At 41.6% G+C, this 22,942-nt stretch overlaps 2 protein-coding genes across 3 annotated transcripts; both read left to right on the top strand.

Moving 5' to 3' along the window:
- Positions 1 to 478: 478 nt before the first annotated feature.
- LOC137943048 (zinc finger protein 10-like) lies at positions 479 to 1,354 on the top strand. The gene has a single exon (XM_068788745.1). The coding sequence runs from the start codon at positions 479 to 481 to the stop codon at positions 1,352 to 1,354; it is 876 nt and encodes a 291-aa protein (XP_068644846.1).
- A 15,062-nt stretch (positions 1,355 to 16,416) lies between these two features.
- On the top strand, positions 16,417 to 22,706 carry LOC137935123 (tropinone reductase homolog At5g06060-like). Of its 2 annotated transcripts, none has more exons than XM_068779787.1 (6): positions 16,417 to 17,046; positions 17,152 to 17,261; positions 17,437 to 17,644; positions 19,338 to 19,554; positions 19,649 to 19,755; positions 22,175 to 22,706. In XM_068779787.1, the coding sequence occupies exons 1-6, from the start codon at positions 17,029 to 17,031 to the stop codon at positions 22,361 to 22,363; spliced, it is 849 nt and encodes a 282-aa protein (XP_068635888.1). In that variant the 5' UTR covers positions 16,417 to 17,028; the 3' UTR covers positions 22,364 to 22,706. The 2 variants fall into 2 exon arrangements, with proteins under 2 accessions (XP_068635888.1, XP_068635895.1); XM_068779794.1 differs by having other exon boundaries at positions 17,156 to 17,261.
- Positions 22,707 to 22,942: the final 236 nt, after the last annotated feature.

Raw genomic sequence — 22,942 nt, forward strand, 5'->3', positions numbered from 1 at the left:
TGCCAACTGGTCCACTTCATTTGAGTGTTCTTATTGGTAAGGTTGTCATGTACCTCCAAGCACCTTCAGATGCATGGACTTTAGTTCCAGAAGCATACGGCTACATGTACGTATATATAATATAGTTATATAATGTATACAGCCTTTTGCATTGTATCCAATTTCTGACGAAATCCGATGTGCTCTTGATTATTTAATTTTATTTTATGAGGAGGTTGCTCACCTCTCTGAGTAGAAGAACTGTAGAGGGAGAAATCCCAGCTCAAACCAAAACTAGAAAAAAGCCAAACTCAAATGCCAACCTTCCAAATTCCAAAGGTAGCAGAGAGACTTTTCTCAGCAAGACGTTTCTCTCTCTACTAGATTCGCATGTAGCTTTCAGAGTCATCAACTTGTACACAGATGCTTTTCTTCAACCTATATCCATCTTCCTCTCCTAACCTAAGACTCCTCTCATGAACTTGCATCTGTAGCCGAAATGGAGCAAGCAAGGTATTGGATGTGGACTAGAAGAAAGCTCACCGGCGATTCTCATGTTCAAGCCCCCTTTGGTGATTCATGGGAAGAGCAGGCATTCGCGGAAGACTCAGCAGGTGCCTTGGGAGGCTGCATATGGCCTCCCAGGTCTTATTCTTGCAGCTTCTGCAGAAGAGAATTCAGGTCAGCTCAAGCCCTTGGTGGTCATATGAATGTTCATAGAAGAGATAGAGCGAGACTCAAACAATCTCCTACTCCCCACAGAGAAAATCATCACCAGACCTCTTGCACTCCTTTGGGTCTTCAGTACTCGTCTCAGGTTTGCAACTTGACTTGTAACAATCGACCTAATGCTAACCCTAATTCTCCTTCTAGGGTTTCAGCTCCGTCTACGCTCGAGAATTGTAGCGAGCAAACCCTGGTTTCTCCTTCTTATTCTTCTTCGATTGCTCAACAACCCCAAAAAGGGTCCCTTAGTTTCCCTTCGCCTTCACCGTCTACGAAGTTCTTCAGCATCTTAGATTCAAAGATTGAGAGCGAGATTTCGAGATTTAGAGAGACGGGTTCCCAAGTGCAAAGGAATTATGACAAGCCTGATGTGGCAGTGGATTCAGGAGATTTTGTTAGGCGCCGGAGCCACCCTTCAGATGCTGGTGACGATGAAGAGGAAACAATTAGTAGCAAACGGCGGAGAGTAGATGTTTGTTTCTCTCCAATATTCAGCAAAGCCATTCCAAACGAACGAAACGGGATTAGTTCATCTTTGCCTTTCTTCATCAAACCTGATATCCAACCTGAGGGAATTGGATTTGGCTCTAGCGCCATGGAGGACTTAGATCTTGAGCTTAGGCTGGGAGATCGGCCGAAAGTCAAGTAAATCTGCAGATACACAATGCTTGAGTGAACATACTTGTACTTTTTATTCATTTTGGTTCTTTCTTTCCTTTCACGGTTTTTATCATCTGGCAAATCCTCTTATCTTCTGAGATAGATTGTATGACTTTTTTTCTGTTTTCTTTGATTCCAATGATGAAACAACGACAATATTGTTGACCACATAAAACAGTTGAAAGAACATCTTTCTGAAATGCTTGACTTAAATTTTTCTGTTCTTTTTTCTGCTACTCCTTGGCTCGTTTGTGTTGATCTCAAAGAAGTTTGGTGCTTATCAAGTGTCGTTTGATCTAAAATGGAAATAATGTTTGCATTTCTAACAAGTTCCATACTGTTTGACGATAATCAACCAAGTGTCGTTGGCCAGACATAAATTTAGGCTCCTTCAAGAGAAAATTTTCAGTGTTTGAGATTTCAGACAGCTAAAAACTTGAAAGGATTCAGTAAGAAAGATGTTGGCTCCCGATCCAATGAAGTAGCTGGTGCCTGACACAGCAACAACTAAAAGTGATTGTATGCTGGAGGAAAAAACCTGAATTTTCGTGACTAAATGATTTGTCATCTTTATCATCGTCCTCATTGGAAATCAATAAGAGGTTAATACACTTAAGCCGATTCCAAGCCCAAGATTTTCCCTGCACTTAAAATGGTTTTCTTTCTGACAGTACTGGTGGGTAAGCGTTTAACGGTCTGCTTGGAGAGAATCAAGATTTTCACTAGATGACTATAAACCTGTACTTTTATGGTGCAATAACTAATCTGCAGTCTTCAGTAGCTATAATCATCCATGGAAGCGTAAATTCAAGAGTATAAAGTTGGTGTAAATCTCAGGAACTTCCGGCTTCCTTGTCCTCGTTCATTTCATATGGTTCTTTGAAATGGTTTCAGGCAGAGGAGAGAGAGAGACAGAGAGAAGGATGGCCAGGAGAACGTGGCTTCGCTTCTGGGTTTATGTGAGAGGTAACACTGCATGGGAATGTGTTAAACCTTTACTGGTGACTGACATTACACCAGTGAGAACTAAATTAATGCATATGAACCTGTGGAGATGCTGTTAGATACACCACAACATGGATTCCCTTTTTCTTGTATTTTAGCCTTTCATCAGATCTGCAGCGCTGCAACTACTCCAATCCAATTCCGTCCCAGAGTCTTTTATACACCAAATCCAGCAGCTTTCCATTCTCTCTTTCACCATTCTCGCGCTTCAAAACCTCCAAACTCTCCACCAACTCTGGGAATCATTTCATTTTACTATTATCCCGAAAGGCTTTTCTTTAACCCGGAGGGAATATTATTGCATCACAAGCATGATCTTTTTCCATAGCCCTTTTTGTCGCTTGCACGGTACTTATTAACTCTCTGCCTCTTGAGAAACCCTAGATGCCTATCATAACCAAAAAAAGACCCACTGCGGATCTGTCTGACAAACTTTAAACCCTAACCCTTGTTTGACTCTGCCCGAAATCTCGCAGGACATAAGGCGATCATTCAGTGCATGTTCTGTACAAGGGAAGCTGATGAAACATCGCTTTTGACTTAAAGGGGGGAATTTAAGACATATCCATTAAAGGCCTTTTGTGAAAGGGAGGTAACTGAAGATTGGTTTCATGATTTGGGTTCTTTTTGAGGAGGCTTCTATGTGGGATTTGGAAAGGAGTGAGTTCTAGATCAGTGTAAAGTACTGCAGGGAAAGTCTTAAGCCAGTAAGAGAGATAATTCGCGTTGGTTGGGACGAAGTTTCTATATCTGTGTAAAGCTAATTGGATGAGCATTTCTGTTTGTTTTTGTATTGATGCAACAGCTAGCGACTTTATGTCCTGAGAGAGATTTCTGTCGCAGAGACAAAGCAGCACATGGGAGGTTTATGTCGTTTCTCTCTCAAAATTATAGAATTCAGCAAGGGAATGAGGACTTATTCCTTCAAGGGGTGGTGGCTTCCTTTGTTTTGGGTTTTCTGGGAGGCCGCGCAAGCAATAAATAATGGACGATCAGATTATCAGTGATCGCCACTCCTGTGTTTCGAAATCTTAGAGAAATGCTGCCAAGCAGTGAAAGCTTTTCCAATCTCAGTAGCGGACCCCCTTCTGTATCAGCCATGGTAGCTGTTGGGCTGGTAGACGATTTTGAGATCAGGCGGACCCCAGAGCTGGGACCTCCCCCCTCGTTCCGCATCTCTCTTTCAAGCATAAAAAAGAACATCAATCAGGCCGAAGCATGAGAATACAACGAACAATGAGCTGTACATAGTACACAGAAGCCTAGAAAGTAGAGACTGAAACATACCACATTCAGAAGCTAAAAACTAAAATCTATTTAATGCACTGGACAGCATGTTAACGTTTGTCCGGTGCTACTTACATCCGAGGATGAAGCTTAGAAATGATCTGAACATATATCTGCTACAGAAACCAAACAAAAAACAAGGTGGAATTAATAGTGCTGGACGGCCACGGCCATACATTAGGAATTGAAAAATGAAGACTTCATCAGTCCACATGCAAGTTCTCTTGAGAAAATGATTGGATTTTCCGTTTAGAGATTCAACCTGTTAAAATATTACTCAATCAGACACTCACGCAGTACACCAACATTTGTCCTTCCACATGCATTTTCAGTATTAAACTCTCTTTTTAAAATCCAGAACAAACGTCAAAGTCTGAGTTGTACATGATTAACAAGGCCTCCGAAACTAGACCATGAAAGAAAAATAAAAGTAAAAATACAAGAGGCAACAAGCCAATGGTCTCACTTAGTGTAACTGCCTAGAAATGGAATGGCTAATGTTTTACAATATGTAGGACAAAGGCCATATGATATTCTCTAATGTATGTTTAATACCAAACAAGGAGAAAATATATATGAGTACTTGGCTAGATTCATAGGTCTTCTTCAATAATGGAAGTTAGCTTAGCCTAACTCCACTGATGTCTCTGTCCAAGGCAAGCAAAAGGAAGCGTTAGCAACTGCTATTTATCTATCAAATATTAAGCCGTATCTCGAGGTTGCTAAAACTCAACTCCTTAGCTCCTCTGTTATTCCCACCTTTATGATGTATGTGCCACATTACTCCGCATTTCAGACTCTTCTACCCCTTTGCCTACGAAAGTATCATTAGCAATGTAGTCAAGCAATAGGGGCACATCCACCGATCGCAGTCGAGGCCGTGGAAGAAATTATAGAGGTTGAGGAAGAGGAGGAAGGATCGGTTCCTCCAGAACATATGGAAAGGAATGCTCCCACTGTTGGAGATATGGTCACACCATCGATCAGTGCTGAAAAAATCATGGCAAGCCAGAATGGGCCACGACTAATCAAGCCTCAGCTAGTGGAACAAAGGAAGACAAGTCTGCTCAACTAACAGATAGAAAACCCATACCGATGATGAGTATGACTTATTTTAGAAAATGAAAACTCTGGTGGTCTCTCCTCCAAGTTCTTCCTCCAATGCTACTGGCACTACCGCTTTAGGTATGCTCTCTGCCACTTCCTCTTCTTCATCCTAGATAATTAATTCAGGGGCCTTCGAGCATCTCATAGGTAACAAAGATTTACTCCACTTTGTCTCTCCTTGTCTCTCGGATAAATTTGTGACCATAGCTGATGGATCCTAGCCTAAAGTTCTCAGGAAAGGATTCACCTCTGTTATGCCATCGCTTCTGATCAGTTATCATTTTTCTTCCTACCTCTCCCTTGAAACTTTTATTTGTTAGCCATCTACTAAGCATTTCAATTGCTCCATCACCTTCTCACCCACTTCCTATGTATTTCAGGATTTTACAACGAAGCAAGTGATTGGTGGAAGTCGTGAACAAGGGGAGCTCTACTACCTGGATGTGCTTCAAATACATGTTGTCTCAACCAAGCATACCGAGTCGAGTCTATGGCACAATTGGTTGGTACATTCCTCCACACAATCACTTCATCTTTTTTTTCCTACATTTCAAATATTTCAAATTTAAATTGTGAAGTATGTAAATTGAGCAAACACTAGAAGATCACATATTTTCCTCGACCTGGACTTAAAGGTGTTGCTCCTTTTTTGTTGATTCATACAGGTGTATGAGGACCTTGAGAGTATCAAACATTTCCCGAATAAAGTATTTTATTACCTTCATTGATGATTTTACTCGTACCACATGGATATTTCTTTTTAAAGAGCGATCTAAAATTTCATCAATCTTTAAATCCATTCATGCTATGGTGGTCATTCAATTTGTCAGAAAATAAAAGTACTTCGGTATGATAATGCCAAAGAACATCTCTCTACCGACCTTGACTTTTTTTTTCAAGAAAATGGCATTATCCATCAAACATCTTGCATCTACACCCCCTCACTAGAACGATGTAATAGAATGGAAGAACCGTCATCTTCTAGAGGTAGCTCACGGCTTATTATATACCATGAAAGTATCATACTTCTATTGGCCACATGTCATCCTTATTGCGTGTTTTCTTATAAATAGGCTACACTCTTCCATTCTCAGTCATAAATCCTCATATTCATTATTGTTTCCACATGGTAATCCTTTTTTCGCTTCCCTTGAAAGTTTTCGGGTGTACATGTTTTGCTCATGTTACCTCACCACAGTATAGTAAACTTGATTCGAAATCTATCAAGTGTATCTTCTTAGGATACTCTCTCACGCATAAGAGTTATGTTTGCTACAATCTTACTCTCGAAAGGTTACTTGTGTCTAGGGATGTGACCTTTTTCGAAGACTCTTCATACTACTCAGAAAATGCCCCTCTAGGTCTCTCCTCTGTACAAGCCTCTCCTTGATCAGTTGTGCCCCGTGTTGTGAAAACTATTCAACCCCCTAAAGCATTTGCCGACACCACACCTGCGGAGTTTGCAGATCCCATCGAGGTAAGTTCATCTCCTCCTATTCTTTTTTTACCACAATATGATACTCGGCCCATCACCTTAAGGAAAGAACCCAGAACTTACACTAGGCCCTCTACTTCTCACCCCATATCCAATTTTGTGTCTCACTATCGTTAATCTTCTTCATGTAGTCAATGTCTTGCATCTATCCTTCTCCACCTCTATCCCACAGTGCTATTAGGAGGCTCTGAGAAAGAAACTCATCGATTGTAAGTGGGTATATACGGTTAAACATAATTCACATGGGTCGGTTGCTCGCCTTAAGGCACGCCTCATTGCCAAAGGCTATACTCAATGCTATGGGATTGATTATGAAGAAAAAATTTCTCCAGTGGAAAAATCGAACCAGTACATATCTTATTATCCCTTGCTAATAATTCTTCTTGGCCAATCTATCAGCTCCTCAATGGGGATATAAAAGAAAAAATTTATATGCAACAACCTCCTGGATTTGTGGTTGAGGGAGAGTCGATATGTCGATTGAATAAATCCCTCTATGATTTGAAATAGTCTCTTCATGCATGATTTGATAAATTTAGCCAAACATTGATATTGGCCGGATTTCACCGATGTTCCGTAGATCACTCTATGTTTCTTAAAGACACCCTTAATGGGAAAGTAATTTTGGCCATCTATGTTGATGATATTTGTTGGAAGATGGGCCCAAGCTACACAACCATGGAAGGCTCACACATCCAAGTGTGTTGGAAGATGGGTTCAAGCCCATAAGATCAAGGAATGCCCACACATCCAAGTGATGTGGAAGATAGGCTCAAGGCCCATAGACCAAGGAGAAGGCCCACAGGTCCATATAGTGATGGCAAGATGGTAAATAAAGAGTCATATTATAGAGATGACATTAATGTAATTAGTTTAAGTTCTAGGGGCATTATTGTATTGTTGTAGTTTTACCAATCTATAAATTGAACTTCAGGGGGAGGGTTATGACAACAATTCCATAACCGCTTCTTCCTCCTATTTTTCTCTCAATGGGTGTCTCTCTCTTTTTCTCCTTGAGCTAAATCCATGGAGTCTCTGAAAATCAACATGGTATCAGAGAATTGATTTTCAGGACTCGTAGTTTGTTTTTTACGATTAAAAAAATCCATCAATTTTTTTTATTTTCTCATATTATTGCTTAGTTTTTTTATCATATTATTGTTATTTTTTCTCTTCTACACCCACTCCTACAGATTGCTCAGCGCCAGCGTCGTTCCCCTATGAACGTTGCATGAAGTGTCCTCCCTGATGCAAGGCAACAGGTGGAGGCATCTGAGAATGAACTGTGGTTGTGCATCAGCGATGGCAACAAGATACATTACATTATGTTATAGCTTTGCTTGGTACTAAACGCATTCAGTCAGCTTCCCAAGGTCTTGGTTATCCAGGATTGCGAGAATCAGCTTCTTGTTCTCATCCAAAGGAAACTTTGAATCTGCGCAGTTGTGATATTGCTAGCAGGAAATAAACGCGGCATCTAAGGGACCATTGGCCGCAATTTCTGCATTCTTGTATCTATTGTCTTCCTCGACAACTCTACTCAGAAGAAATCACTAAATTCAAAAAACAAAGCAAATGGAACAAAAATTCCGCTAGAAAAACTGCTGCTACCATTGATGTCTTTGCCTCTATGTCGTGGTTAATAGCAGATTCTGAAGACGGATTCGGCAAATCAATTCTTGGGCGGCCATAATCCTCAATTGGTATCTCTGATATCGTGTTATCAAGTACTTCCTTTCCGAGCACGATGTTGTTACAACAGTCTGTTTCATCCAGGAAGCAGTACTTTGTTGATAACTTTTTAGAAGTTTTTCTCAGCTCTCTGATGTCTCTCTGCTTCACTGGCTATTAATCCGTGATCTTATTTCTGTTTCGGATGCTGTTTCAGAATTTATCTCTCAAGTAGTTGTTTCTTTTCTTGGAAACTCACTGCTGGCCATCTTATTCTCCGCTTATTTCTAGAATGAAGATGTTGGATCACTACTTTCTAGTTTAGTCTTCCTTCCAACGAGTTTAGAATCCAAAAAAAAAAAATTTCGAACCAGTTGTTGTTTCCATTTCTGGAAACTCTTCTAGCTCATCTTCATCGCCAGCTAGGTGCTACTTCGGAAGGACGAATACACTGGTCCAACCTACCGGGTTCATCGCCGACTTCAACTCTACAGATTTATTGCTGCTTGATTCACGGAATTTAATCTTGATCTTGGTGTTCCTTTTCTGGAAACTTTTTGATTGCCACGTCGATACCTGCTTGCCATCTCTGGTCTCCTGAGTTGTTCGACGTCAGGGAAGAAGAAGAAGAGTTGCCAAGTTTAATTTTTCCTAAGTTAGGAAAATTAAATCCTAGTTCAGTGCCGAGCCTAACTCGGACTAGATGTTGCTGGGTCAACCCAGCGAACCAACGATCACTTGATGTTTCCGATCTTCCGAGTTAACTTAGCTCAACCCGGTTCGGGTCAACTTGACTCAGCCCACTTGTTTTTTGCCTCGATACACGTGTCCAGGTCCTGAGTTCTATACATATTTCTTCCACGACTCGGCTATACTAGTTTACTATTTGACTTAGTTCAACTCAGTTCTTTGTTCCGGTTGGATTATTATTTTGAAGTATTGGCAGCTTATTCCTTGGTCAACATATTATTTGGTGTACGGACTCGCGGAGGATTATTTTATGGGTCTTTTTTGGAGATTTTCATTATTTGGTACGTGTTATTGGGCAAGCCCATTTCAGCTGCTACTATTTTGTCTCTTTAGACGAGACATTATTATTGAAGAATGACTTCTCAATTGCTGATTTTTATCAGTATTGGCTATTTTGATGATGAAGAAAGCCAAGTGGCCCCAAAATATTATCTTTCAGGTAATTATCCGTTACCCCCACCACCCCCCCCCCCCCCCCCCCCTCCCCTCCTTAATTGGTATTTATTACTCCTACCATTTGAGAGTCGGTGTCCTATTGAGGGACACAGTGATAGAGGAGTTTTATTATACTTCTGACCACTGCGTATAAACCCACTACCTACAGAAGATAGGAGTGTGTCCTACATCAAGCATGAGTTATGACTGGAGTATGGAGCGATGTCATACGGCTTGGAATGATTTTACTCTCACTTATCTTATGCCAGCTGGGCCTCATGGAAGAGACCACGAGCGTGAGGGGGAGTGTTGGAAGATATCGAGGACTACCATTTTATACGGGAAGATCCTATACACCATTTGCAGCAAGTTGGGCGTTCATGATGTTCTCTCACCCCCCACTTGAGGGGGAGTGTTGGAAGATGGACCCAAACCACACAACCAGGGAAAGCCTGGCTCAAACCCATAAGACCAAGAAAGGCCTACACATCCAAGAGATGTGGAAGAAGGGCTCAAGGACCATAGACCAAGGAGAAGGTCCATAGACCCATACAGTGATGGCATGATGGTAAATAAAGAGTCATCTCATAGAGATGTCATTGATGTAATTAGTTTAAGCTCTAGGGGCATTATTGTATTGTTGTAGTTTTACCAATCTATAAATTGAGCTTCAGGGGGAGGATTAGGACAACAATTCCATAACCTCTTCTTCCTCTTGTTTTTCTCCCAATGGGTGTCTTTTTTTTTTCTCCATGAGCTAAATCCATGGAGTCCTGAAAATCAACAATATTGTATTAAGCAATAATAATTTTGAGGGCATTTAGAAAACAAAAGAAAAGATATGTGAAGAGTTTAAAACAAAAGACCTTGGACTACTTAAATACTTTTTGGATATTGAAGTGGTACAGTCCAAGCATGAGATTATACTATCTCAGAGGAAGTATGTCTTTGATCTACTGGAAGAGACATGAATGATGAGGTGTAGATCAGTAGAAAGTTAATGGGATTCAAATACAAAATTATCTGCAGATACAAGAGAAGATGTGGATATCGAGAAATATCAAAGACTTGTGGAAAAACTTATTTATCTCTGTGTAACAAGGCTGAATATCTCATATGCAGTGTGATATGTCAATACATGCACAAACCACAACTTACTCATTGGCAAATACTCGAAAGAATATTAGGATACTTGAAAGGAGCTCTAGGAAAAATATTTCTCTATAAGAGCCATGGTCAGTACAACATAGAAGGGCTCTCATATGTAGACTGGGTCGGATCCTCAGATGACGAAAAACCTACTTCAGGATACTATACAATGGTTGGAGGAAAGTTGGTTACATGGAGAAGTAAGAAGCATAATGTAGTTGCAAGGTCCAATATAGAAGTAGAATACAGGGTCATGGGACACACAATTAGTGAACTTCTATAGATCAGGTGTCTTCTCACTGAACTGAGATTCTCTAAAGGAGCTTCTATGGATCGATATTGCGATAATCAAGTGGCAATTCATATCACCTCAAATATGATCTTTCATAAAAGAACAAAACACATTGAGGTGGACTGTCACTTTAAGTAAGAAAAATTCCAAGCCGGTATATTATCTCTAAGACATATCTTCTCACAAGGACAAGTTGTAGACATCCTGACAACACTAGTCACTCATAAAATCTTGTCCACCATTTGCAGCAAGTTGGGCATCTATAATGTTTTCTCACCCCCAACTTGAGGGGAATGTTAGATGATGGACTCAAACCCACACGAGTATGGAGAAAGCTATTATGGTCTCAGGTCATGGATCAAGTAACACGACGTGGAACTTGAGACTCCAGCACTCAGAATTTAGACTCACTTCACATCAAGGATCTGTATAGGAGTTTTTCTCTTTGACCAGTGCTCGGCCAAGAGGAAAGATCCTCTTTTGGTGGTCTTACCGAGTTGTTGTGATAGGTAGGATACCCCACAGCAACGCTGGGCTTGCTAGATCAAGCTGCCCTCTTTTCTTGCTCACGGCAAAGAGGGTTTGGCCCTCTTTGTTGCTGCTCTAGCTAAGAGTGCAATCCTACGTTCTGAATTAACTTGAAGCACGAGTTTGAGATAGATTATTACCTCTTCTTTGCTGCTATGATCAGCTCCCACATTGCACCAGAATTGCACAAGATATGAGGAATTGAGGCCCTCTTGTTGTTGCTGCCGAGAAGGAGGACAGACCTCCTCTTTGGGTTCAAAAAAGGGGCAGGAAGCTCCTCTTCTTAGTATGGATGATGATGGATGAATTTGGGTGAAGATGGATGGCAATGGAGGGTGAAAGATAGGTTGGATTTTTGGAGTAAACCCTAAACTCGAGATCAAGAGGTGATCTCAACCTGTTTAGACTAGGTCATTCTAAAATCTCAAAGCTTCCCTATTTCATTCATTCATTTCCCTTAAATAGATCATGTCATGGAGTTTTAGGGTTAGGGTTACAATAATTCCCCATAATGCCCCTACATATTAAGTAATTAGAAATAACTCCTACTTAAAACAATATAAGAAATAAATCCTACTCAAAGTAATATAAGAAACAAATCCTATTGAGTGAGTTGTTGTTGCCTCCTTCGTTGTGTGACTTGGTGTGCTATTGAGTCCACAACATCTGCTTCCCCATGGAGAAAGAGCTTGTCCTCAACCTCAAAAGCTGGGTAGACTTGTTTGAAGATGTCCTCACGTTCCCATGTTGCAGCGTCGGGGTCAGTGTTCATCCACTGAATGAGAATCTCCCAATGGTCATCGATCAGCCACGCACGTAACACTGCAGTTGGGTTAAGAATAACCTCACAATTATCAACCGGTGGTAGGAATGGAGTGGATGTAGGTTGTGCTCCGGAATGCGGCTTCAAAAGAGAGACATGAAACACATCATGAATTGTGGTCGTGTCCGGTAATTTGAGCTGATAGGCGACTGGTCCCATGAGTCAAATAATGGAAAACGACCCAACAAATCTAGAAGAGAGCTTATGACGTGGAGGTCCCACAAGAGACTGTTGATGGTAGGGCTGGAGCCGTAGCCACACATACTCCCCAACCTCAAAAGAGACCTCACAGTGGCCTTTGTCGTAGACATCCTTCATCCGAGCTTGGGCGCATCGTAGCCGTTCTATGATATTTTATAGCAACAGATCTCGGTCTATGAGTGTTTGATCAATCGCGTCCACGCGGATGGACCATGGGTTGTACAAGAGAAGGCGAGGTGGATCCCGACCATATATATCCCGAAAAGGAGTGGATTGCAAGGCAGGGTGGGACGAAGAGTTGTAACAGTATTCAGCCCATGGAAGCCATTGAACCCATTGTCGCGGACGATCCCCCACCAAGCACCGTAGATACATTTCGATGGTGCAGTTCACCACCTCTGTCTGCCCGTCTGTCTGTGGATGATAGGTGGAGGAGAACTTCAATTTCATCCCACTCAAGCGAAACAATTCCCGCCAAAAGGTGCTCGTGAAAACTGCATCTCTGTCACTCACAATGGATTCTGGAATGCCATGTAAGCGGACTATCTGCTCTAGGAAAGTCTGAGCAACCCGTGTTGTTGTATACAGATGAGCTAGCGGTATAAAATGTTCGTACTTGGAGAATCTATCAACCACCACGAAAAGTACGGATTTTCCAGAGGATAGGGGTAGGCCTTCCACAAAATCCATCAAAATATCAGCCCAAACCTGCGTAGGAAGGGCCAGAGGCTGGAGAAGACCGGCTGGACTCAAGTGCTCGGCTTTGTTGCACTGGCACCTGACAGTCGCCCACATAAGTCTCAATGGAGGGTTTCATGGCTTTCCAGTAAAAATCAGCTCGAATTCTATGCAAGGTCTTTTGTATCCCCTCGTGTGTACTGTCATGGTAGGCCGAGAGAATAGCTGGAATCAACTCGGACTCAGGTGGAAGAAAAATCCGTTGCTTGTAATAAATAAGTGAATCCTGGATGGACCACTTCGAATTCATTGTCCCCTCCGAAATCTTCTGATTCAGTTCCTGCAATGCAGGGTCAGTGACTTGTGCGTCTCTCACCAAGTCCAAAATGAGAAATCTCGGCTGGATGGTCGAATAAACCTACTACTGATCCTCAAAACACAGTGACAAGGCGGTTTCCGCCTTATTTAATCTCCCCGCACGATATTCCACCGAGAAGTCAAACCCCAACAACTTACTAATCCAGTGCTGCTGTGGCGACGTCGTCAAACGCTGATCTAGTAGGAATTTAATGTTGTAATGATCCGTGCGTGTGAGAAAAGCCCCAGAGATAAGGCCTCCAATGTTGGACCGCTTTGGCCAACCCAATCAATTCATGCTCATATGCTACCAGCTTGTATTGACAGACTGCCAACTGTTTGCTAAAATATGCAATAGGATGGCCCAGCTGTTGTAAAACGGCCCCAATGCCCACGCCCGAAGCGTCGCACTCTACCACGAACAATTCGTCAAAGTTGGGAAGTTGTAATATTGGCGCAGATGCGAGGGCAGCTTTGAGTGCCACAAACGACGTGGTGGCCTCCTCATTCCAAATAAAGCAATTTTTCTTGAGTAGACTCGTCAATGATGCTGCCACTGGGCCATAGTTCTGAATAAATTTGCGGTAGTAGCCCGCAAGACCCAAAAAAACCCATAATACAAAACACGACTGTGGCTGCGGCCACTCGTGAATAGCTCGGATATTCTCGGATCCACCGTAACCCCCTCATGTGAGATAATGTGTCCCAGATACCCCACATGTGAAGCCGCAAAAGAACACTTGGAATGTTTTAAATAGAGCTGATGTACTCGTAATAAGTCAAAAACAATCCTCAAGTGTGCCAAGTGCTCCTCAACCGACTTGATATATATCAAAATATCATCGAAAAATACAAGAACAAATTTCGAAGATAAGGACTAAATACCTCGGTCATCAAAGCTTGAAAAGTGGAGGGTGCATTGGATAACCCGAACGACATGATGACGAACTCAAAGTGGCCATGGTGCGTGCGGAATGCCGTCTTCTCGATATAAGAGGGGTGCATTCGGACCTGATGGTATCCCGAACGGAGGTTGAGTTTAGTGAATAACCACGACCCATGTAACTCATCCAGGAGCTCATCCACTACTGGAATCGAAAACTTGTCTTTTACTATCTGCACGTTCAACTCCCGATAATCCACACAGAACCTCCATGTCCCATCATGTTTCTTCACGAGTAAGACAGGTGAAGAGAACGGAGAGCGACTGGGATGAATAAGACCCTGTTTCAACATCTCCTGGCACTGACGCTCTATCTTGTCCTTCTGAAGGTGTGGGTAACAGTATGGTCACATGACCACTACCTCAAGATCCTGGTTTCAAACAAATCCTGTGGTCACAGTGCCTCAGAGGAGGCAAACCCGAAGACTCCTGGAAGAGGTCAGAGAACTCCTCAACCAGACCATCACTAGTACTGTCAGGCTGATCCTGTGTCTATAAAGTGTGCATGCGGTGGGCCTTGTCCACCTGACAGCCCTGTAAGAGCACCTGACTTCCGACCAAATCAAAGCTCATGGTTAAAGCAGATAAGTCCCACAGAATGGGCCCCAACGTTTGTAACCATTTAATGCATAATACCATATCAAATCCCGCCAGGGGAATAACAAAAAATTCAGCATTAAACGAAGTAGAGCCAATGGAAAAAGTTACCGCCTTACTAATCCCATAGCTAGGGACCTTCTCGCCATTGGCCATTGAGACGGTGGTTGTCGGATGAGTGTGTATTTGGAGCTGGAGATGTTGTGCGGCTGTCAAACTCAGAAAATTGTGTGTACTCCCGAGTCGACTAGTCCCACCAGTTCTCGGTTGATAACATGAGCTCGGACTTGCATTGTATTAGGCGATTTCTGCCCAGTAATAGCATGCAAGGATATCTCCGGTGGTTCCAACTCGATAATACCCTCTGGCTCCTCTAGATCCTCTGAATCCTCCACCTCGACCCAAAATAATCATTTACATTGGTGTCCTACCCGATATTGCTCATCGCAGTTATAACATAAATTTTTGGACCACCTTTCTGCCATCTCCGCACTCGTCAATTTTTTTATAAAGCTCGGTAGGGAATTACCAAGGCAGGGATCGGCTACCCGAGTCGTAGTCAGAGTGTGTCTTAATGGTGCTGCTAGAGATGCTCCCTGAGATGAATTATAGCGGCGCCCTTGCCACGTGGAGGAAGTGTTCCTCTCACCTGACCAACCCGACTTCCGTTGCTGCAACTATTGTCGTTGTTCCATTGTTCGGGCCATATTCATTACATGAGCTAAATCTGTAGGCATAAGGAGTTCTACCTGTAGCCGTAAATACTCATTGAGATCTGCTGTGAATAGGGAGATCTGCTGGTCAACCAATACCCTCTCACCAGCATGAGCCAACTTTTCCTGGAACAGTTTTTTATATTGTTCCACCGAAACAGTTTGTCTCAATAGGACTAACTCTCCCAGGGGGTTTCTGTTGGCGGAAGGGCCAAATCTAACTGTGCATAGATTTTTAAATTCTCCCCAAGTCATTCCTCGTCTCTCTTTCTCTACTTGAGTAACCCATAACATGGCTTCATTTGTCATATGGAAAAAGGCTAGTTGCACCTTATCCCATTCAGTAGTCCCTTGGTTCAAAAAAAAAAATCACATTTATGCAACCAAATTAAGGGATCAACTGAACCATTGAAAGAGGGAAACTCTAACTTGGTGTACCTTGGAATTGTGCCTCTATGTTGGGATCCTTGGACAGCAGTGCGCCCAGGCCACTGCTCCCCTCTTTTGTGATATGGTTGAGCAACCTCTCTCACCTATGGACTGATGTCTCTCTACCTTCAACTCTGTTAGCATGCTGATGACTCGGCTCATATCTTCTTCCAAACTACAAACCTTCCCCAATACTGGTTGTGCTGTTTCAAGGCTATCTTCTATCTTTTGTATCCTGATTATACTATCCCCCATGTTAGCCTGGCTCTGATACCATGTTGTTACAGTCCCGGGTCATGGATCGAGTAACACGGCGTGGAACTTGAGACTCCAGCACTCAGAATTTAGACTCACTTCACATCAGGGGTCTGTGTAGGAGTTTTTCTCTTTGACCAGTGCTCGGCCAGGAGGAAAGCTCCTCTTTTGATGGTCTTACCGAGTTGTTGTGATAGGTAGGATACCCCACAGCAACGCTAGGCTTGCTAGAGCAAGCAGCCCTCTTTTCTTGCTCACGGCAAAGAGGGTTTGGCCCTCTTTGTTGCTGCTCTTTGGTGAGATGTGAGATGTGAGAGGTTTTTGAATTTCGGGTTACAGAAATTGAAAGAAATTTTGGGTGGGAATGATAGATTTAGGGTTCAGGTTGGACAAATTGAGAGAAATTTAGATTTAAAGGTTAAAAATAGGATGCAACCAGGATGAGATGAGAGAAATTAGGATTAGAGAGAGGGGCGACGAGGTTGAGATAATAGAGATCTAAGGTTAGATTCTGAGAGAGGGACAACGAGAGAAAGAGACGATGAGAAAAACCAAGAGAGACAACAATTGGAGGAAATAGAGAAAAGAGAGACGACGGGAAAAGAAGTCGATTGAAACAAAGAGGAAGAGAGACAATTGCAAAGAGGAAGAGAATCTGAGGAGGGACGAGAACGCATGGGAGAACCGAATAGAGGGTTAGCTAGAAGATGGGAGGTGACCAACGATGGGCAAATGGACAACGAGCATATTGATGGACAATGAGCACAGGTTAAGGAGAGCGGAGAGCGAGTGCAGGTAAGAGGAGAGTGAGAGCTAGAAGAAGAGAGGGAAACTGTGAGTGTCGAGCGCAAGTGAAACAGAGTGAAAGTGAATTCACTTGTATCATAGAGGGAATTCACTTTCACGGGTTTTTTCGCTCCTCGCTTACACAATACACACTGCACTAACATGTCCTCAGAGAGAAAGGTGCGAATGAAAAACGATTTTCTCTCGTCATTTTTGTTCGTTCTTTTTTCTTTTTTCTTTTTCCTGTAGCAGCCAAACAGGCTCTTAGGGTTCAGTTCCCAAAAGACAGAGATCGAGGACGTGATGGCTAGCGCTGCCGAAACCAGCCGCAGAGAAGGAAGGTGGAGCTTAAAGGGAGCGACGGCTCTAGTCACCGGTGGAACCAGAGGAATAGGGTGTGCTTTGTCATCGCCTTCTGTCTATCCGGCAGCTCTCTTCATGAACTTTTTCTTCCTAGTTTATTCTCTTCTCTTCTGGATAATTGCATTCTGTTTCGGTTCGTTGATTGTGAAAACTTTATAGTTACCTAAACTGCTCTGATGTGCGTCCATTCATTTTGCTTGTGATTAGGCAAGCCATCGTGAAGGAATTGGCCGAATTTGGTGCGACCGTCCACACGTGCTCGCGCAATGAGACTGAGCTCGATCGGTGCTTACGTGAATGGGAAGGTTTCGGTTTTAAGGTCACTGGTTCAGTTTGCGACTTGTCGTCAAGGGCTGATAGAGGGAAATTGATGGAGATGGTCTCTTCAATTTTCGGTGGAAAGCTCAATATTCTTGTAAGTGTTTCCCTATCCCTTCTGTGTGAATGTCTACCTTCAGAGTTCTAGATTTTTTGGAACATGTGGATTGGATTCGTCAATTTTTTTGCTAAAAGGCTAAGAACTTCGGCCGGATTGTGATGAATCAATAAACATCGTTTTTGCTACTTGCCACCAATCATCAATTCTTTTGCTAAAAGGCTAAGAACTTCGGCCGGATTGTGATGAATCAATAAACATCGTTTTTGCTACTTTCCACCAATCAAACCGTCCCGTATACCCGTGCGCGTGAAGTTGACATGCAAAATGGAGTCTTGACTTTTACCCTTGAGATGAGACGATGCATCTAAACTTTTACAAGACAAAATACCATAATTCACTAGTGGTGAATGTTTCTTAATAAACTGAACTGCTTTCTGTGTTTGTCCAACACTACAGCATCAACATAGTGCGTGGCCATTCTATTATACGGGTCACTCGTTTCGCTCTTTAATATTTAGAGACGGGAATTCCCGGATTGCTTGATCTAAAAAAAATATCTAAACCCAGCCGGTCACCTGGCCAGATGTTAATGGACTGCATAACATGGAGGGGCCTAGTTCCATTCACATCCCACCAGGTGATTGGCCAGGACTTAGAAAGTCGTGAAGCAAGCAGTCCATTAACATCCCACCAGGTGATTGGCCAGGACTTAGAAAGTCGTGAAGCAAGCAGTCCATTAACATCCCACCAGGTGATTGGCCAGGACTTAGAAAGTCGTGAAGCAAGCAGTCCATTAACATCCCACCAGGTGATTGGCCAGGACTTAGAAAGTCGTGAAGCAAGCAGTCCAGGAGATCCCCTCTCCAATACAGATATGTCATCAAGCATGTCGGTAAAAGTCGTTTCTGTACACCTTAAGATCAGTTGGGCTATCATGCGTCTATTTCTCTGTTCACAGTAGAACCCTGTGGTTAGTAGGTTTAAATTATCAATGGCCTTAAGACTGTATCATGATAGGTTACCAGAAACTGCAAAAACATCAAATTTAAACCCAGTGGTTTTTTTTTTAAAGAAATATCTAGCAGATAAGTATATGAGCTATTGAGAAGGACTATTTAGCCAGACCTGCTCAGGATGACCCAGAGGTTGGAACTCCTGTTTGCATCATGCTTCTGATGAAACAGAGGTAGAGCAATCCCTGCTTTGTAATATTCCAATGCTTCTATTCAGTAGAGTGTACTCCATTCTCGCATTTTAATTAGATGGTACAAGTTGAATATTGCTTTTCTTCAGTATGGATATAAGCCTTGGATGTGTACCATTTCAACTCAAACAATAAATACTTTTGTCAGTCCATACCTGATTTTGGTACTCCATGGGGCAACTGACTGGATACCAACTTTTATGCCATGTATTTGTGCCAATTTCTTGCCTATTGATAGAGCAGGTAGCTTCTTTTTTTCTTGCTATTGATGGGGGTGGGGTGGGGTCTTTTCTGACCCTGTCTAATAGAGTAGATGGGGGGAGAACTGTTTGAGTAAAGGAATAAGAGGAAAGGCTTTACAAGTCTTTCTTACTGGATCACATCTTTTATGCCATGCCTTTGTTTTGTCGAAAAGAGTAGATTGGTATCTCCTCACCATGGACTACATTCCATTTGATTTTAGACTGCTTTGCATTTCACTTTAGAAGAAAAGAATTCTTAGGACTTTTATGTCTAACTGGGCAGATAAACAATGTTGGAACCAATGTAAGGAAACCAACCATAGAATACACTGCTGAAGAATTCGCACTTATCATGACGACGAACTTTGAATCATCTTACCACCTATGCCAACTGGCACATCCTCTTCTAAAAGCATCAGGAAGAGGAAGCATTGTGTTCATCTCATCTGTAGCTGGTGTTGTAGCTTTAAGATCAGGAACCCTTTATGGAGCTACTAAAGGTAAACTGGAGACTTGTCTTATCGTATGCTACTCACATGATCAAAATACGATACTAGATGTTTTATTATGTTTGACCTCGCTTACTCTTCTTAGGTGCAATGAACCAGCTTACGAAGAATCTGGCATGTGAATGGGCAAAAGACAACATTCGAACCAACGGTGTTGCACCTTGGTATACTAATACTTCACTAGTGGAACCTGTAAGATTACCCCCTTGATTACTTTCTTGTTTTGCTAGTGTTTTTTTCCCCTTATTTTCATCATATTATGCAAATAATTTGACTGGAACACCATGGTATGACTTCTGGTAAGTGGACACCTTCAAAGTTTTTTTGTGGTCTTTCTTTCTCTCAGAGTTTAGCTTTGTTTTTATAGTGAATCTCTCAGTTGCCATCAGAATAACCTTGAATCACTTTTTCAAGTTCCAAGTCACCTTCCCATGAAAAACAAAAGAGCCTTATGATCAAATGGTTTTGTAATGTTCTCTTTCCCTTTCTTTGCCTTGAAGACGTAGCCTGGTGAACATTCAATATGGCACAAAAATTGATGTTTGTGATGATTTTATTTTTATATGAAAAGGATGTTTATGGTGATTTTCTTGTCTGGTGTAATTCAAGAGGTGGATTTAGAGATGACTATAGGGCATAAGAACCAGATGGCACCTGCTCTTAAAAGTTTCCCTGCCCTTCAAAATTTCAGATTGACTCCCACCAACACTGTTCCCTGTAAGAACAGATACAAGATGCATGGATTTAATCTGATTCCCTGCTAAACCTTTCCTACTTTGCCCTAGCTGTTTTTGTGCAGGATTTTTTTTTTCAAAATTGATAGATCAATGATATCATTTCAGAGACATCATTGCTTGGGGAAAAAACTGGCACTCTTAAGTCTTTTTGTGATGTTGAGGTTACTTCACTTCTAGCATTCAACTTGAAATGGGAGCTACATATAGTTTATGCATTTTTAGAGAGTTTTCTTCTCTCCCATTTGTTTGTTTTTGTCTGTTGTGGGCTAAATCACATCACGATATGGATATTGTTTCATCATGCTTCCTTTATGTTCAAGAGTTCCATTTCATTTCAAAGAGGGGACATTTGCTATGAAAACATGCTTAGGATGTGATTCTGATTTCTAGAGGTTGGGATCATATTCCAACAATTACTGAATAAATAGTGATTAAATATAGTAGATAAATCGATCACCTTAGTAAGTCCTAAGTGGCAATGCATTTGCCTGATTTCTTTTCATAGAGGTTATTTCAATAATTTCAATAATTTTACCAGGCTACTTGTTTTCTGTTTATTAAATGGAACGGAAATGGGTATAAGGGTTATTCCATATTTAATTACCAATTACCTGTTACTTATTAAGGGTAATTAGGTAATTTTATTTAATGTATTAGAAGTTGGAAAATTCCTAAGCCTTATTCTTTCTCTCTCAACTCTCACCCGTTCCAATCTCTTGACCTTCCAGCTCTAGGCTACTGAGTGGCGACCTCCAGGGGCAAAAGCCGACCTCCAAATCCTTCATTTTTCAGTCTATGTTTGCATTGATGATCTCTCTCAACATTCTCATCTTCCCTCTTCCTTAATCCTCTCTTGGTGGCAAGTATTTCTCTAGTCTATCTCTAATCTCTTCTTGGCTCCATCCCCTCTTTTCTTCTCCTCAAGCTGCAGAGGAAGTGGGAGCAACCTCACACTCTTTTCTATCCAACATTCAAATGAGGTGGGTGGGGGGGGGCGCAACTCCGCTCCATTTTCTATCCAACATTCAAATGAGGTGGGGGTGGGGGGGCAACTCCACCCCATTTTCTATCCAACATTCAAATGAGGGAGGGCAAGAGGCTCTGCAATGTGGTTGGGGAGCAACTCTGCCCTATTTTCTTTCCATCCATTCAAATGAGGGGGGCCAAGAAGCGCTCTGCAATGGGAGGGGTTTGCCTTGCCCCCTTTTTTATCCTAGATCCTAGACTGCTCTCTAGTCTCTACCTCCTTTTTCTTTTTTATATTTTCTTTTTCTTTATGCATGTTTTTTAGCATATTTATGTTTGAGGTATTATATGATATAGTGACTATTTTAAGGATTTATAATTTTTTATTTTGCTATCCATTAGAGTGGTGTTTTTTTTGTTTCATATATGGTTATATGTTTGTTGCAAATTTTATGATATTAATAGATTTTAAAATAAATTTGGTTAATATATTCCATTTATTTACCCTTTGGTCAACAGGTACATGAACAGTAAATAGAATAAGGTATAAATATTTGGGTAAAATGGCGTACTGAATAAACTGTGGATAATAGTTGGGCCTTTAAAACCCTACGAGAAAAGGATCAATTCCAGTTGAATACATGAAAAAATTGTGGAGCTTATTTTGAAAAAATACAAAATGTATTAGCATGTGGATGAGCAGGAGCCATTTCTGAAACCATTTAATAAGCTTCTTTAGGTACAACAATCTAAGAACATCTTCTCAAATGGATATCCTATTTTGTTATTAATGTTAAGAGAGGACATTTTTCAAACAAAGGTGTTTCTGTCTGTCGTGTTTTTGAGAATGATTTAACTCTTTAACTTAGGATATCAAGGAGATCTCACTGTGCTCTTCTACTGTACAGTTGCTTAAAGATGAGAAGTTCACTGCAGAGATAATCTCTCGAACTCCTCTTCGACGGATTGCAGAAGCTGAGGAGGTTTCTTCTCTAGTATCATTCCTGTGCCTACCTGCTGCATCTTATATTACTGGGCAGATTATTTCTGTTGATGGAGGATTGACTGTTAATGGCCTCTACCCAACCCATGATTGAGAGGAATTGATCAAGAATGCAGGGTCGAGGTGAGGACATGGCAGGGACATGGTTGAAGGATGGGGGAACGTTGCGGGAACCGGTTTGATTTCCCAATCGGGTTTTGGGAAACTCATCCCCGACCCGACCACTGCCCACCCCTAAAGACAATGAGGCATGTTTAATGAAGAACTTACCCCAACTTGACCTATTTGAAGTGAGAATAGGTTCACCATTTCATCTCATAAAGTTGACCCTAGGAAACCAAAATGGGTTCAAGTTAGGGAACAGGGTTAGTCCCAAAACCCTGAATTGTTTAAGGAATTATGTATATATTTTGTTTCTAAATATAGCTTAGTGCTCTTAAAATACAAAATAAAAAGAAAAGTTAAAGTAAGAATATTTAAGGAAATTATATTTTTTTAATAATCTAACATATCACTTTTACACCCTTAAACGTTTAAAACATATATATGAAAGAAAAAATCAAAATATAAATATAAAGTAACAATATTTGAAAGACAAGTATACATTTATACCTTTACTAGGGGTGAACATCGGGTTTAAGTTAAATAGGGAACATGACCTAACATGACCCAT

Source organism: Aristolochia californica, unplaced genomic scaffold, assembly GCF_029961685.1.
Source record: "Aristolochia californica isolate CCGP_79_NKW_82.1479 unplaced genomic scaffold, dmAriCali1.0.hap1 SCAF_10, whole genome shotgun sequence".
NCBI classification, from domain to species: Eukaryota; Viridiplantae; Streptophyta; class Magnoliopsida; order Piperales; family Aristolochiaceae; genus Aristolochia; species Aristolochia californica.

Coding starts and splice junctions, on each gene's coding strand:
- LOC137935123 (XM_068779787.1), top strand. Junction 17,262..17,436: donor GGTGGAACCAGAGGAATAGG/GTGTGCTTTGTC, acceptor GCTTGTGATTAG/GCAAGCCATCGTGAAGGAAT. Junction 19,756..22,174: donor ATACTTCACTAGTGGAACCT/GTAAGATTACCC, acceptor TCTACTGTACAG/TTGCTTAAAGATGAGAAGTT.
- LOC137943048 (XM_068788745.1), top strand. CDS start 479: ATGGAGCAAGCAAGGTATTGGATGTGGACTAGAAGAAAGCTCACCGGC.